Raw genomic sequence first — 14,992 nt, forward strand, 5'->3', positions numbered from 1 at the left:
ATTCCGGAAGTTGCGACGGCGTTGGAAACGGAAGCGCTCATGACGGGATTCGCTCCCACAGCCAATGGCCATCTCGCGCCCCCGCTGCGTTCATGCAAGGACCGGGAAACTCAGCGGGGATCTTACCCTACAGGTCAACGGTCATCACCCCGTCACCGCTGGCTAGCATTGCCAAAGGGTTCCGTAATAGAACCTGACTACAACGAGTGTAATGGATAATTACGGTCTGGCTCGACGGGCACATCTCTCGATTCATCATGTGGACCAGCAGGCTCGCAAGCAAGCAAGTGAATGATGCGGCGTCTCCGTATTTGCACGCTACACTAACGTGGTGGGCACCTGTCAAAAGTCGTACCCCCCAGCTTTGGCTCTCTTCTAATCCCTTCAAGGCAAAAGCATCTTGGCGCGCAGTGCCGAGGCCGTTGTACTTCGCCCCATCCGATCTGCCGAAGCGCTCATTTCCGAGTGCACCGGATATGTACGTCCTCCGGTACATGATGGACTCGCCGTTTACAATGCTAGCACACGAGAACATCTCATCTGATGTGCACGTTAATCATGTGTTTTGTACTCGCTCGATTTCAGACCCGACTCGGGATCCATGACGGCGGGTCGGGGCACACGGCCCACAGCGACACCAACCCTGCGGTAAAGAGTGAGACATTTTTCGCCTCTGCATCGGGAAAAAAAAAATGCGCGGGGCATCAGGCATGTATGGTCAGGTATGGCGTCACGCCGGATTGCGCGCTGCCCTGCAGCACGACGAGCAAACGTTCGGACAACGAGGGCCGACCGTTTTCCTGGAGGCCCCGGTAGCGAACCAGCAGCAATGCAGCAAAAACGGGAAGCAGGGACGGGACACACTGGGGAAATAAAGGCTGGGGTAGGAGTGAATCTGGACGGTTGAAAATGCGGAGAAGTACCACGTAAATCGACGTCGCCCCGTGGCCCCTCGTGCTAATCGGGCCGATGAGGCTGGGCTTCCTTTGTCTTCCAAAACAGCAGCGCCAAAAACCACACCGACGCCCGACGCCAACAAACAGCACAGCGCCCGAAGCCAAAAGCCCATTCCTTGGTTTGAGCCCAGGCGAGCTTAGTCGCGATGCGGACTTTATAATCACGCCGTGCCAGGACTGCATCATCATCTGGCGCCCCTCACGGGGATTCGATGCCCGCGCCGATCGATTCGCATGCCGGGCGCAGTTTGGTCTCGTTTGGAGTGATCTGTTACTATGTAATCCGTCTCTTCAAGCAAACATCGTCCTCGCCGCGGCATTCGGCCAGAGGCTAGTTAGTATGCACGGCTTGCGGCACGGGGCCTGATGCCTTGTGGTTTCTTTCAGAAGGGAAGGAGGGGTCGGGGCCAGCTTCAGGACGGATTTACGAATAATTACTCAACAACGCTCCCGCCTTGCCCCAGGTATGTTTGTACATACATACTTTATACATGCATACAACTCACCGCCCTGCAGCGACCATGCCAAGTGTCTCTCGTTTCAACTTCCCCGGATTTCTGGTGTACACTTTACATACACTCCTTGAGCACTCCGGACTTCGGCCGGATTGTGGGGTACCCGATGCCTGGGCTGCATCTCGGGCACCATTCCCCGCGATTCACCAGCCCTGTCGAGCAACTCGTCTAGAAGGGCCGATGTGGGTGAGAGCGGAGTCGGGCCCTTTGTTCTCCTTGTTCTTCATGCTGCTCTACGACGACAACAAGCCCTGTGTGCGCTTCACTCAACTGCCCACACAACACCAAGTGCAGCCTTCGGACCGATGTTATTTTGCAGAGCTTCTCCTTCCCCGGACTATTCCTCCGCAGATCTCATGCAGCTCCGCCGGCTTCTCTGCAACAGTCGTCGCGGCGGGTCCTCCTGCCCGACACATGTGGGGGCCGGGAACTACCGGCACCCGCTGCTCGGAGCCGAGCCGAGCCTCGCTAGCAGTGCCTGTCGCTCCTAGCTGCAAAGGGAAAGTCGGTCGGGGCAACAGCAACGTCGGAGCAGGAGCGCTCCCTCCCCGACACCCATGTTCGCAGCACGCACCTCGACACCTCCAGGATCCCTCCTCGTTACCAGGCTGATTCGTCGATCCTTCTACCCCTGGCTTGCCAACAAGGGGGTGTGAGGCTCTGGTCAAGCAGATCTCAGACATGGTGGTTGGCCAAGCTGGACTACGAGAGATATATCCGAGACAGGAACTCACTCCCACGTGTGTGTGATGGCGGGTGGTTGGGCAGCCCGGGTATTTATTTGGTGGTAGTCAATGCATGGCCGTGGCCTGTGCAGTCGGCCCGTCCTGCATGGAATGCCCGTTGTGCAGCAGTGTCTGAGCCTCGGCACTGTCTGCAAGACTCGAGAACGTCAACTCATCTAGCGACCCTTCGATTCGACATGCGGTCTTCCAGTCCGAGCATACTACTCGTCCCGTCCAGAGAGCCGAAGTGCTCCCCATAACAACCTCCCAGGGTCCGTTCGAACAAGGACGTTAACCGCCGTATGCCGAGCCCATGTCATCGTGCTCCATCTCACACAGAGACCCTTACAAGGTCATATTCGGCCGCGTGAATTGCCTCGGAAAGTACTTGCAACCCCCTTCTTCGACCTCTCGGCCCTTTCACCATTGATCCTTTTGGCAGACATCACATCCCGATCTCCCGTTGGTCTCTCGCGCATTAGACATAGATACACTTTTCCCGTACACCAACACACCCATGACCACGCTTTCCGGGCCCATCCACGCTGTACCACATACCTAGCCGCTCCTAGACCTCCAGCGCTGCGCGAAATTAATCCCTCAGTTGGTTGGGCGGCGGGGCGGGACATGAAGATGGCTAGCCTGGACCATATTTCATGAGCACAAACAAGTAGGTCATTTGGCCGTAGCGGCGGGGGACGAAGGGCGTGTCTGGGCCCCAGGCGTGGCGTCATGTCCGTAGCATACGAGGGAAGCGCCATTGCAGAGGTCAATGGCCTGTTCGCGACGGCAGTGGCGAGTCACTAGGCATTCCTCGCCTTTGAGCTGCAGCGCCTGGTTCGCGAGCTCGCCGTGCAACCTGCTTGCAACTCGGGTGTCTCGGGAGACCTGCTCAGGATTTATACAACCGTCTTGCATCGCATGATGAGTGCGGTGCGGTGCGATGCCCCACTGCTCCCCAAAGCCGGAGCGGTCAGCGAGCACGACGCGAGGATGGGGCAGAGACGGGGCTATCGCTGGGTCTGATGACGATCGAGAGAGTGCCTTTGGCAAAGACAACCGAGGTAGGCCCAAGTCGGTAGCTGAGAGCCCAAAGTCTAGAAGCTCTGTTGTGCCGGCCCCGAAACCTCAGGTAAGGTATGTACATGTACATCCCTCAGGGCTGTCCTCGGATCCGTCCTCAACGTCGTCCTCAGCTCAACGGGAGTAGCGAAGTTGGAGGACAGTACACTAATTCTGAAGCCTGGTAAGGCTGATCAGGCAAGGCAGTCATTGGATGTCGCCTGCTTGGCGCCCCGCATACTCCGTACTGCAGTATACGGAGTACTAGTGTACGGCGGCTTTTTTAGCCGAAGTTGCATGTATCTGCCGCCGCCGTTCCGTAAGTGGGTCGATCCGCTGCGGATATCGAGATGGGGTTTCCCGCAAGTAAATTTGTAGAGGAAAGGCCAACCAGAGCATCATGTTGTACATACTAGTCGGCGTGCGCCCTACACTACACTACACTACACTACACTACACTACACTACACTACACTACACTACACTACACTACACTACACTACACTACACTATCCATATCTCTGTTCCGACATCTATTGCCACTCCTCGATACTGAACTTTCAGTGAAAGATACGCATACGGACGAAGACGATCAAAAAGGCCCCTTACACTATGCCCGCCGACCCACCAGGTTTCTTCCCCCCGGCCAACGTCATCCCCCCACTATCACTCCCTCACAAACAAACCATGATTCTCCTCCACGGCCGCGGGTTCAGCTCGAGCACCTTTGGCCCCGACCTCATCTCCACCTCTTTCCCCTTGCCCCCGTCCCCATCTCTCTCCCCTGACCCTATTCTCTCACCGGCACCGGCACCGGCGCCGGCAAAGGAAGAGGAGGAGGAAGTGAAGAAGGAAGGGGAGGAAGGAGGAGAAGAGGAGGAAGAGGAAGAGCGAGCCGCCCTCGGGTCGCTGCGCACCCTGCGCACGCTCTACCCGCACGCCAAGTTCCTCCTCCCCACGGCGCCGCGCCACCGGGCCACCATCTACGCGCGCAGCCTCGTGCGCCAGTGGTTCGACGGCTGGCACCTATACGCCCGTGACGACGACGACGGCGACGAGGAGGAGGAGGAGGAATGGCGGTGCATCCCGGGCCTGCGAGACACCGTCGCGCACGTGCACGAGCTCGTCCGCGCCGAGGCGGCGCTGGTCGGCGGCACGCGGAACGTCGTCCTGGGCGGGCTCAGCCAGGGGTGCGCGGCCGGCCTCGCGGCGCTGCTGCTGTGGGACGGGGAGGAGCCGCTGGCCGGGTTCCTGGGCATGTGCGGGTGGCTCGTCTTTGAGCGGGCCCTCCGCCGGGCGATGTCGGAAGGGGAGGGAGACGGCGGGGAGGAAGGGGAAGATGACGGGTTTGATCCGTTTGAGAGGGAGGAGGAGGAGGAGAACGAGGACGGGGGCGGGATGGGCGAGAAGCAGGAAGAGGTGAGCGTGGAGGCTAAGGTGGTGAGGGCGCTGCGGGAGACGCTGGAGCTGGATGATGGAAAGGGGCCGACGTGCCGGCCGAGGGCGTTCGATACCCCCGTGTTTCTGGGGCACGGGCTGGACGACGACAAGGTCCCAATTTCCCGTGGAAGGGGTTCTGCCAAGTTCTTGAAGGCCGCCGGGATGCACGTCGAGTGGAAAGAGTACCACGGCCTCGGCCACTGGTACTCCCCGGCCATGCTCTCCGACATGGTGTCGTTCCTAGCACACCAAACCGACTGGGATCGTGACAGAAAACCGTCGTGATATCATTACTGCTCGAGGAGGTTCTAAAGCGCGTACGCCCCTATTCCCCGAAAAATTACGATAGCCGCCATTGCAAGTCACCCCCCGCCCCAACCCAAGCAGGCTCTAATGCAACCATCCAAGATATACAGCACACCTTCAGCATACCCTCAGCTACCGTCCATCACAGCCCGCAAGCACTGAGATCGACCTGCTTCACATCAGCCTCGACACGGCCCAGCTCAACAGCATGGCCGTTTGTCAACTCGTTCATGGCTGTGAGGCCGATGTTGAGGCCGGACGCGGCGTGGTCAACGGCCAGAATATTGATAGTCTTGCCGTTCCACGTGACAGACCAGCAGGTTCCGCAGTTTGCCGAGTTCCAGCCCTCGACAGCCTCGACACCGCCAATGAACGGGAACCCCTTGACCTGACCCTGGGTTTGCCTGCGTTTTGTCAGCACTCTCAGTGTCCCCGTCGTGAGGGTATCTGGGGGGAGAGAGAGAGAGAGGAAGGAGGACGAGGTAAAGAACGTTGGGTCGGGCACTTACCAGCCGTACTTCCAGATCAGACCGTTGACGCCGTCCGAGCAAGCGACGCTGGTGAGCGGACGACCAGCATCGTCGTAGCCCGTATCGTAGCTCACTGTCTCCGCGTCAGTCTCCCCGCCTGTATGTATTTTCACATATCTCGACACAGATGGGAAAGCGCCGGAGGTGACGAACCTGTGGTGGCAGACGCCGCGGCGGCAAGCGAGAAAATGCCGAGAATCTTGGAGAGCTGCATGGTGATGGGCTGCTGAGTCGACTTGTCAAGCTGGTCGGAGATGGTAGGGATGAAGGCGTCGACGACGGTGTCTGAAGACTGTTCTGGCTAGAAAGCTGCTGTTGTTCTGCTTAGAGGCGGTGATGCTGCTGCAGTGCAAGAGAAGAAGACGTGGTCGAGGGCAGGATCCCGTACCTGATTTATAGACTAAGATCGGGAAGAGTTACAGGCCCCCGGTCTTTCCGGGGAAGCCGCGTGGTTGCCATCAATACGATGGCTGCTTCCCGTGTCGGGTTGTTGGCCCTCTACGGCGAGTATCGGCACTGCCTTAGGCTCTCGAATGCAGGCCCGTGTCTCTCTCCAAGGGAGACCCGCTGCCAAGTGTGTCACCAGACACTTCGCAATAGGTACTGCCCACCTACTGTGTATAGTACATACGCTATGCACTGCACTCAAAGCTATTTCCGGCGAAATCGTAACATTCGCCAAACGCATACGCGCAGCGAGCTTGCCAGGCGGATGCGGCCTTACCATTACACGACAGTACACCGCCATCCATCCCCCTTCGTATTTCGACTCCCACCAGGCCAAAGAGTGCTGTCAGCCCAGGACCAGTATATCCGTACAGTGCCAGCCGCGTACCGACACTCGGGAGTGAAGCAGAACTCGATCGATTGACAAGATCTGAGTGGCCCAGCGGAGAACTGGCTGCCGCAATACGAGGTCGGCAGGCGCCGATCATCTACGGATTAATCCGTACACTACGCTACACCACACCACACTCCGCAATACAAGTACACTCCACCACTCAGCCGCGCAGCTGCGATGCAATGTAGTGCATACGTCGCCGTTGCCAGTGGCACTGAGACACCACAGCATTTCGAGTTCTGACTGCTGATTTGCTTCCACTTGGTTGGCCAGTTGGGCGCCGGAGCGGTAACGGCACCCGGGCCCCCGCCGCCGGAGGCGGGGGGCTTCAAAGAGTTGCCCGGTCAACATGGAACGACGGCCGGAGCCACAAGGCGGAGGGACCCCGGGAGCGTGACCTGTCCCGGCCATATGGTTAACACGATGTCAACTGACCGAGTACATGCCTTCCGCATGTCTTCTAGCTAGTGGACGGAGTGCAAATGTCCATCAATACCCAAGGACGGGACACAATCAGCGGCGTTCATGTATTTGGAAAACCTGAAAACATGGCAAGATCACAACCAGGCAGTGCTGTCGGGTTCGGTTGGTGTCGTTAGGGCCCACCCAGACACTCAGGCCGCTGTTCGGGGTGCTCCTGAAAGTCAACTCTACCGGGACATTAACGGAGAAGAGAAGCTGGAGGATCCAGACGGTGAGCTGGCGCTGCGGCACCACGCCCACCGCCCACCGGCTCGAGCCACGAAGTCCCAGTAACACGCAGACACGAGCTGACAAGCTCACTGAAGGATCCGTCATCACCACAATCGGGATGATCGACGGTTCGGACGCTGGCAAACGTCGCCCTGTCAGACGCCCGCTCCGTAAGACAACCCGGTGCTCGGGTCGCTTGCTGGCTCGGCTTGTCGTCCGCATTGCAGCCCATGTCCGTGGTTAGGAACGTTACAAGCAGTGACTAGACCCCTGCAGTAAGAGGTACACGAATGCGAGACAAAGCGAGTCGGACCCTCAACTTGAACTTTACACTAGTGTATTCGGGTTAACTATTTTTAGTGATCCCGCAGTTTCCGAGACGTCGGACTGCTATGCCCGACTCTATCCATCATATACAATACCCTATGTTTCATAGTCGCGTATCCTGTGTGTCTTTCCGAACTTCCCAACACCTCCCCCCAGGACTCAAAAGGCTGGAGCAGGTTCAAACTGCCTCCCAATCCATCGCGTCGACCATGAACTCCCACTGCTCCTCCTCATCGCCAATCGCTGTCCAATCCATCACCCTCCCGTCCTCCCCAGACCTGTCCGCGTCCCCCTCAGCCAGACCCGACCCGAGCCTCACATACTCCTCCGCGATCCTAAACGCCTCATCAAACCCCCGGAAGATGACCTCCAGCATGTGCTCGAGACGGTACGAGTCGAGCGGCGCAGCGACTTTTCCAGATCGCCGCTCCCCCCGCTCCGGGCTGGCGCCGCTCTCCGCCCGAGAGGTGCCGTCGCCGCCATTACAACCATCACCACCGCCACCACCACCGCTACTGTCATCATCCCCAGCGGTCTTCCACCGGTTCCGCAAGTCCTTGGCCCGCCCCAGCTGCGCCCTCACCTCTCCCGTCCCGAGCGAGCGGTGGAGCGGGTTGTCGGGGCGGTCCAGCGCCGCCAGCACGTTGGCATGGTAGCGGTGCCGCGCCCGGTGCCGCCATATGCTGGCGCCCAGCCCTTTCGCGCTCCCTTTGACGTGATCGCCGTAGACGCCGTAGCCGCCGTAGCCGCCGTTATTCTTGCCCCTGTCCTTGTTACTATCCTTCGTATCGTTCTTCTTGTTGTTGTCGTCCTCGCAAAGATCGTATCCAGTGGTGCCGGTGACGGCCGCCGCCGCCTCCTCCCGCTCCCCTCCCTCCTGGTAGCCCCGCTCCACGGTGACGCCGAAGACGCCGAGCAGGTGCACCAGCGCGCGCTCGATCAGCATGTAGTACTCGAAGAAGTCGAGCTTGAACATGAGCTCGGCCTCGGCGACGGCGTCCGGGTCGGCGCCCACGCGGTCGACCGCCCGCCGGTAGCCCTGCGCGAGGAACGGCAGCTTCCACTGGAGCCGGCGGACGATCTTTGCGTAGCGGGCGAGCTCGTGCGGGGCCGACGCGGCGGGTCGGTCCGGTCGCGGGCGCTCGTTTCTCGCGGCTCTTGTCGGGAATGCGGCCGCTGTTGCTGTTGTTGTTGTCGTCGTCGTCGTCGTTGTTGTTGTTGTTGTTGATGATGCTGAGAATGATGCGGATGACGTAGAGGACCTGTGGATTATCGGGTCGGTGTTTTCGGCACCATTATTACCGCCGCCGCCGCCGTCGCCTATTGGCGCTGGAGGAACCGTTAGATTGGCGTTCGCGATGCCGCTTCTTCGCGGGCTGCGCGGGTGAGGGGCGTGTCGTGAAGCGGCGAGGCCAGGCATCCTAAGATCAAGTGTCCAAGGATCATCACCAAGCGCGGAATCGATCTGGGCCGCAATCCGAGGGTGGCGGGTCGAAAAAATCACGGAGGTGAGTCGAAGCCAAGGGAGCCCGCGTTTTGCCAACGCGCACTGGTAGCGGTCACCCGGTACTGATTTCTATTGATTCTCGCCATTTCTATCTGTAGAATGTATCTTGGAAGCGGTGTCTCACGATGCAACACACCTTTGTCGAAAGGCTAGGGAAGCAAAAATACCAACGAAACTTGGATTCAGCCTTGGTAACCAGTTCTGACAGTACCCGTATTACCACTTGACGAAAAACACTTTTCACCACAGGAATTGCTTCTTCCTCGCAGCCCGAGCAGAACCCGAGATTGCGATGAAAAAGGCATTTGCGTCATCCGGAGGCAGTGTGATACCGGAGACACGGTGAGTCTCGGGCTCGGCAAGCCGAGGGAACCGAGTCTCGGGTGACAAAAATTAATTTAATCACAAAATCTACTCCGTAGAGTAGTTTCAGAGATTAAACTGAAAAGAACAGATACTACACTTGATCTAAGCCAAAAGGCAAAGAGAGCTAAAGAAGAAAAGAAAAGAATACCAGAATCTGGGCAGCGCGGGCCAGAATATATAGGCAGTGGCGATGGTCAGTGCACAACTGCAAAATCTACCTTGCCCCACATCTTCAAGCCCCCTTTTCTGATTGGCCAGCAGATCGGTGTTTTTCGACGCAAACTTGCCCGGAGTTTTTCGGCAACCACTCCTCCGCCCAAGACCGTTGAGCCCCGATCTTGTGGAACGGGGCTTCCGTACGAAGTATTAATTCGTAGTTACACTTGCTAGCCTAGAGACTTGCCTATTCCTCATCTGTGGTACTTTTGCGCCTCTGAACCTCCAAGATATACAGTGGTATCTGAAATAACCCAACCCATCCATAACTAGAGCTCCGAGCAGCTTCCTCAAAACATATTTTGCGCAGCTCGGCGGTTCCCATTTTTTGTGCCACACCTTCGTAGTCTTGAGCTGTAATTACCATCAGTCTTGATGCACATCCCGCGTTTTGAAAACGGTTTATAGTGTATACTCTTCAGAGGAGGAAGGGGGCTCCTCTCAGTTAAGAATTCAGTAATTACTCCAAAATAATTAGTCAGCTCTAATCTCGTTGATCCTTCTTTGGGACTCAAAATGCAGCTTGTAATTAATTATTAGATTACCATCGACTCAGGCCGTTGGAACTAATTACCGTATTAACTACCGTATCACGGAGCAATTGATGCAATTGATGAAGCAGTGTCAGCATGCGGTGAGTCAAAATGTGACATGAACCATTCTATTTTCCAAGATTTAGTATCAACATCTTACTTTCTTTTTTCCTCTTGGGATTCTAGTCATTATTCAATTCTTCCGGTCGCAGGGCGCCAACTCGCTGAAATCAAAGTGGAACCCCCCCACCCGGCGTCTCATTCCGAAGTATGGCTGCCAAAGTTGGCCCTCATCTCGATTTCCCGACAAGCCTTCTTGATCGCCTCGGTCGTTGCATCCAAGTTCTCCTCGGTATGGAAGAGGTTGAAATGGTGCCCGGGAATATCGATGACCTTGGCGATCAGATCTTTCCTGTAGAGCCCCCAACCGAGCTGGGGGTCCGACCGGTAGACGTCCACCCTGCTCAGTCCTTCTCCGGGCTCTGGGACGCATTCGAGGGCGCGAAGCAGCACGACGGGCGGGGGTCGCAGCGGTGGCGGTGCCCTCTCCCCGTCGTCGCCCTCTTCCCCCCTCTCCCCCTCTTCTCCCTCTTCCCCCTCCCAATCCGGCAGCTTCCACTCCCTGACCATCCTCAGCGCCTCCGAGAAGCAGCGCATCACCTTCTGCTTGGTCTCCTCCCGCGTGTTCTCACTCCACACAATGTTGTGCTCCACGATCGGCCGCCACGACGCGGTCCCGATGACGGGGCAGACCGAGTCCACCATGACGATCCCGACCACCCTCAGGCGGGGCTCGCCCGGCGGGGAACGCCTCGCCTCCTCGGCGATCTGGTGGGCGATCTCGAGCGAGATGAGGCCGCCGAGCGACCACCCGCCCACGATGACGTCCCCGCCCGAGGGGAGGGCCGAGCGGATGAAGGCGCGGTAGTGCCGCGCCATCTCGGGGATGCCCCCGGCCCAGGCGGCGCCCGAGTCGAAGTTGGGGTTAGCGATGCCGTAGACGGGGCGGTCGAGCTCGCGGAGGCAGTAGTACGAGAAAATGGTGCCGCCGCCGTCGTGGATGAGGAACAGCGGGACCGGCGCTCTTCTCCGCTTCTCCCACGGCCAGTCATCCTCCTCCGAGAATTCGTACTCTTGGATGAGGTTGGGTTGCTCGTCAAACATGCCGCGCAGTCGTTGGGGTGGAAGTGGGACGGCTGAAACATCGATTGTTAACGGAATCCGAATTTCGGATTGAATGCAGCGAGAACGGGACTGAAACTACCGAACGAGAAAGCCCCGAATTGGGGGTTCTTTAGATCAGTTCCGATCGGTGTTGACGATCTTCCTAGACTTCCTTCGCGATCGTAGGCTGGGCCGAGATAAGGCCTCTCTGCGTGCGGTTCGGCAAGACGGAGAGGGGAAAGAGCGAATCGTTGGTAAATGAGGGAAAATAGTATGAAAATTGAAGTGAGAGTATATCTACTGGAAGTATCGGAGCACTCCCGCGACTAAATTGTGGCTAGAGCGTGAACACAAACTCGGGAGCACATCAGATGTGAGAATGAGTAGATTAATCGCCCCGTCACCGACTCCTTCGCCGGAACCGTCGCGCAGGGCGGGGCCCGGCTTAGCGCCCAGAAGCACAGCGGGGCCACACACGACTACCCTGAATCCGCCCCGGAGGGAGCGATGTATGCATTCCCGATAATTTGGAGGGAGAGATACTGATATATATATATATATACAGACAGGCCAAACATGGTCCCCATGGCGAACCCATGAGTAAACTGCTTTTTTATTTTTATCTTTGTTTTTGTTTTTGTTTTTGTTTTGTTTTTATTTTTTTTGACATGAATCCTGCTTCAGGACCAGACTCTCTGAGCAACCCATCTTATCACTTGGGGTGCGAAATAGGCGACCACAACCGCCCAAGCAAGAGGTTTGACATAGGTAAAGGGTGATGGAGACGGCGCGACGTTGGGTGAGACAAGGTACGTGTCTAGGAACGAGAGTAACTGCCGCAGCTTAGACAGCGGCCCAATATGGGCAATGTACCCGTCCGGTCGGACAAGCACATACCCGGCCTTCCTCCCGAACCCAAACTTGTCGTGCAACCTGCCGGCCGAATCGGTGTACCAATCAGGTCCCGGCGTCGGTCTGTCATCGCCGGCGATGTAGTGTACCCGGAGCTCGGTCTTGCAGGCTGCCACCACCCCGTCCGCCGCGCTCCTCAACGCCTCCTCTCCCAGGCCCCCCCTTGCAGCATTTCCGGAAAAGAGCAGCAGATGGTGCGGCGCTCCCACGCATACTCTCTGCAGGCTCGTCTCTCTCGCTTCGCTCTTGGACCAGATCTTCCCGTCCGGTAACCGATCGCCGCCCCGGATGGTCGGGCGCCACCAGAAGCCGCTCGCCTCCCCCACGAGCCGGGTGCGCCCGCGATAGTGGACTCCAAACTGAGACATGAAGTGGAACACCGACTTCCTCCACGCCCGATCGCGCGAGATGCGCGGGGCGAAAAACCGGATAAGGAAGTTGCGGAACGGCGTGAACCAAGGGTTGGGCTCTGTGAGGAAGGAGAAGATGCGGTCCGTTCCCCGGAGCAGCATCAAGCCGACGGGGCGGCGCTCTAGATCGTACGTGTCGAGGAGGGCGTCAGCCGCGGCCCAAGCCTGGGATCGGGGGAGAGCCGACTCGGTTTGGAGGGACAGGGCACGCGCGAGCTTCCAGCCCAGGTTGATCGAGTCCTGGATGCCCGCGTTCATGCCCTGCCCGGCGGCGGGAGAATGGATGTGGGCGGCGTCGCCCGCGACGAAGAGGCGGCCGTCGCGGTACTGGTTGACGCAGCGGTGATGAAGGCGGAAGCGGGTAAGCCAGAGTGGATCGTGAAGGGTGCCAGAGCCGGGCGGCGTCATGGTGGTGAAGTAAGCCTGCAGCTGGTCCAGGGTGGGCGCTTCTTGGCCTGGAACGGCGACGGGACTCCGCGACACAACCACGCGGACGAGCTCCTGATCGAGCGGTAGAGTGCCGACGAGGCCCTGGTTGTTAAGGTAGACGCTCAGGCTGTCTCGAGCAATGTTGGAGTCCCGCAAGCGGGCGTCGCAAAGGACAAAGTCTTGGGGGTAGGCACCTCCGGGAAAGGTCATCTTCTTGGAGGCATGGCGGACGGTACTGTGAGCCCCGTCGCAGCCGACCACGTACTTGGTACGTATTGTGTCGCTCTTCCCGTCCGGGCGCTCGAGAGTGACGGTGACTCCGGCGTCGTGCTGGATGATATTGCTGGCGATGACGGGGCGCTCAACGCTCATGCCATACTCGGAGAGACACTCATCCAGAAACCTCTCCGTTTCGACCTGGGAGAGGATAAGGGGCAAGGGGAATTCGGTGTCCGTGGTGCCGAGGTCATCCAGGGTAAGGCGGGAAACACGCTGTCTGTCGATGTGCGTAACCGCACCGCGAAGGATGCGGCCTCTCTGGACGATCGTGTCGGCGGCTCCATGGCGGTTGAGAAGCTCCAGAGTCCGGGGCTGGATGCCCAGTGCCCGGCTCTTGTCGTTCCTGATGGGTTCCCGATCAACTATGCGGAAGCATACGCGGTGTAGGGCGAGCTCCAACGCTAGAGCGGTGCCGACTGGGCCCGCCCCCACGATGAGGACGTCACAGTCGTACGTCATGTTTGCCTTAACTTTTTGTCCGTTCACACGTATGTACAGTACATACACCAGCTAACTCCGGCGCTCCCCGCTGTACTGTACGTCACAACAAGGGTCAGTATACAACGTAAACAATATAATTGAACAATGAAGATGGAGGTTCTTAGGTTTCTGTCGCTCACGGGAACTGCAAAGACGTTCTGCTGGCAGAGGCGTGGTCATCTGGGGACAAGCCCCGCCTTTATTCGCAGCGCCCGTCATCGTGGTCGGTACCGATGACTCGCGCATTCCCCCAATTGAAAGCTTTCTCGAGAGATTGGACAACTTAAACAGCTAAGCCGTGTCGGCGTCGGACCACAGGCCCGCCGACTCCCCCGCGGGACGAAGCAATACACTAGTGTACACTAGTAGTACGCGCCAACGGCGGGAGTGTGGGTCGGTGGTCGGGGCACACAGCCCTGCCCGCCCCGGCATTCTTCGTTTGGCCGAGCCCGAGCGATCTTCAGCTCGGCGTTTCGCGAGACGAACTTTGTTGAAGAACGAAAGGCAGAATTCAATTTATTATTTCAAATGCCACTCTGCGCTTAACTTTGGGCATCCTTAGGCAGACCCACCCGAAACTGTTCTCGCTGTTTTGGCGGAAACCGCACCCCCTGCAAGTTTTTGAGCGTCCCCTTATTAGCATGTGCAGTGAGCGTGCACTTGCTGCAGTCAGTGCAGGCTGTCAATGGGCTGTGTGCTTGCCTTCTGCCCCGTCGGCTCCCACAACTCTCCTTTCACCAAACCATAGGTAAAACCATGAACGCAGCACTCCCGATCCTACCTTATCAGCCAGCCAATACGTAGTACCCTGTATGCACTCCTCGCTCCAGCGCTCTACGAGTAACGCGTTGCGCAGCAGTCGTCTAACACCGAGGGGCGCAGTTTCTCCACAAACCCCAACAGCGCCTTTTGTTAATAGGAGAGAATCGCCCAGAATCGGACGTATAACATCTACGGATCAGGCAGGCTCAATTTCGGCCGTCCATACATGGTCTCCATTTTGCTAGTTCCAATGCCAGCAGCAACACAAGCACTTTCTCAGAGACGGTTTGCAACACAAGCTACAGAACGAAAACTTGGATACCTTGTATCTGCTCGCGAGAACATCACGAGGAAATCACCCCTCCCAAATATTCAAACCCGACCAAAGCCATCCCTCCCTCTCATGCAGCAACACCAACAACCCCTGAGACAGGGTATCCAGCAGAGCCCCCGCATCAGCCCATAGAGTCGGGCTTCCAGAACCACATAACGACAGAAGGCCTCCCAAAACAAAACAAACGTAGCTGACAAACGCTGGCC

At 57.9% G+C, this 14,992-nt stretch overlaps 5 protein-coding genes across 5 annotated transcripts; 1 reads left to right on the forward strand and 4 right to left on the reverse strand.

Moving 5' to 3' along the window:
• Positions 1-3,667: 3,667 nt before the first annotated feature.
• MYCTH_106798 (uncharacterized protein) lies at positions 3,668-4,982 on the forward strand (the record flags this gene model as incomplete). Its single annotated transcript, XM_003661911.1, has 1 exon — positions 3,668-4,982. Exon 1 carries the CDS (start codon positions 3,870-3,872, stop codon positions 4,980-4,982), a length of 1,113 nt encoding a protein of 370 aa, XP_003661959.1. The 5' UTR covers positions 3,668-3,869.
• Positions 4,965-5,790, reverse strand: MYCTH_2090891 (uncharacterized protein). Its single transcript, XM_003661912.1, has 3 exons — positions 5,687-5,790; positions 5,513-5,606; positions 4,965-5,407 (listed from the first exon to the last, which is right to left on the reverse strand). Exons 1-3 carry the CDS (start codon positions 5,745-5,747, stop codon positions 5,146-5,148), a joined length of 417 nt encoding a protein of 138 aa, XP_003661960.1. The 5' UTR covers positions 5,748-5,790; the 3' UTR covers positions 4,965-5,145.
• Positions 5,791-7,441: 1,651 nt separating this feature from the next.
• MYCTH_2301926 (uncharacterized protein) lies at positions 7,442-9,271 on the reverse strand. Its single transcript, XM_003661913.1, has one exon. It carries the CDS (start codon positions 8,812-8,814, stop codon positions 7,573-7,575), a length of 1,242 nt encoding a protein of 413 aa, XP_003661961.1. The 5' UTR covers positions 8,815-9,271; the 3' UTR covers positions 7,442-7,572.
• Positions 9,272-10,107: 836 nt separating this feature from the next.
• MYCTH_2301927 (uncharacterized protein) lies at positions 10,108-11,576 on the reverse strand. The gene has a single exon (XM_003661914.1). The coding sequence runs from the start codon at positions 11,178-11,180 to the stop codon at positions 10,275-10,277; it is 906 nt and encodes a 301-aa protein (XP_003661962.1). The 5' UTR covers positions 11,181-11,576; the 3' UTR covers positions 10,108-10,274.
• Positions 11,577-11,674: 98 nt separating this feature from the next.
• On the reverse strand, positions 11,675-13,879 carry MYCTH_2301928 (uncharacterized protein). The gene is made up of 2 exons (XM_003661915.1): positions 13,831-13,879; positions 11,675-13,744 (listed from the first exon to the last, which is right to left on the reverse strand). The coding sequence occupies exon 2, from the start codon at positions 13,667-13,669 to the stop codon at positions 11,861-11,863; it is 1,809 nt and encodes a 602-aa protein (XP_003661963.1). The 5' UTR covers positions 13,670-13,744; positions 13,831-13,879; the 3' UTR covers positions 11,675-11,860.
• Between the last annotated feature and the right edge of the window lie 1,113 nt (positions 13,880-14,992).

This window comes from Thermothelomyces thermophilus, chromosome 2 (assembly GCF_000226095.1).
Source record: "Thermothelomyces thermophilus ATCC 42464 chromosome 2, complete sequence".
NCBI classification, from domain to species: domain Eukaryota; kingdom Fungi; phylum Ascomycota; class Sordariomycetes; order Sordariales; family Chaetomiaceae; genus Thermothelomyces; species Thermothelomyces thermophilus.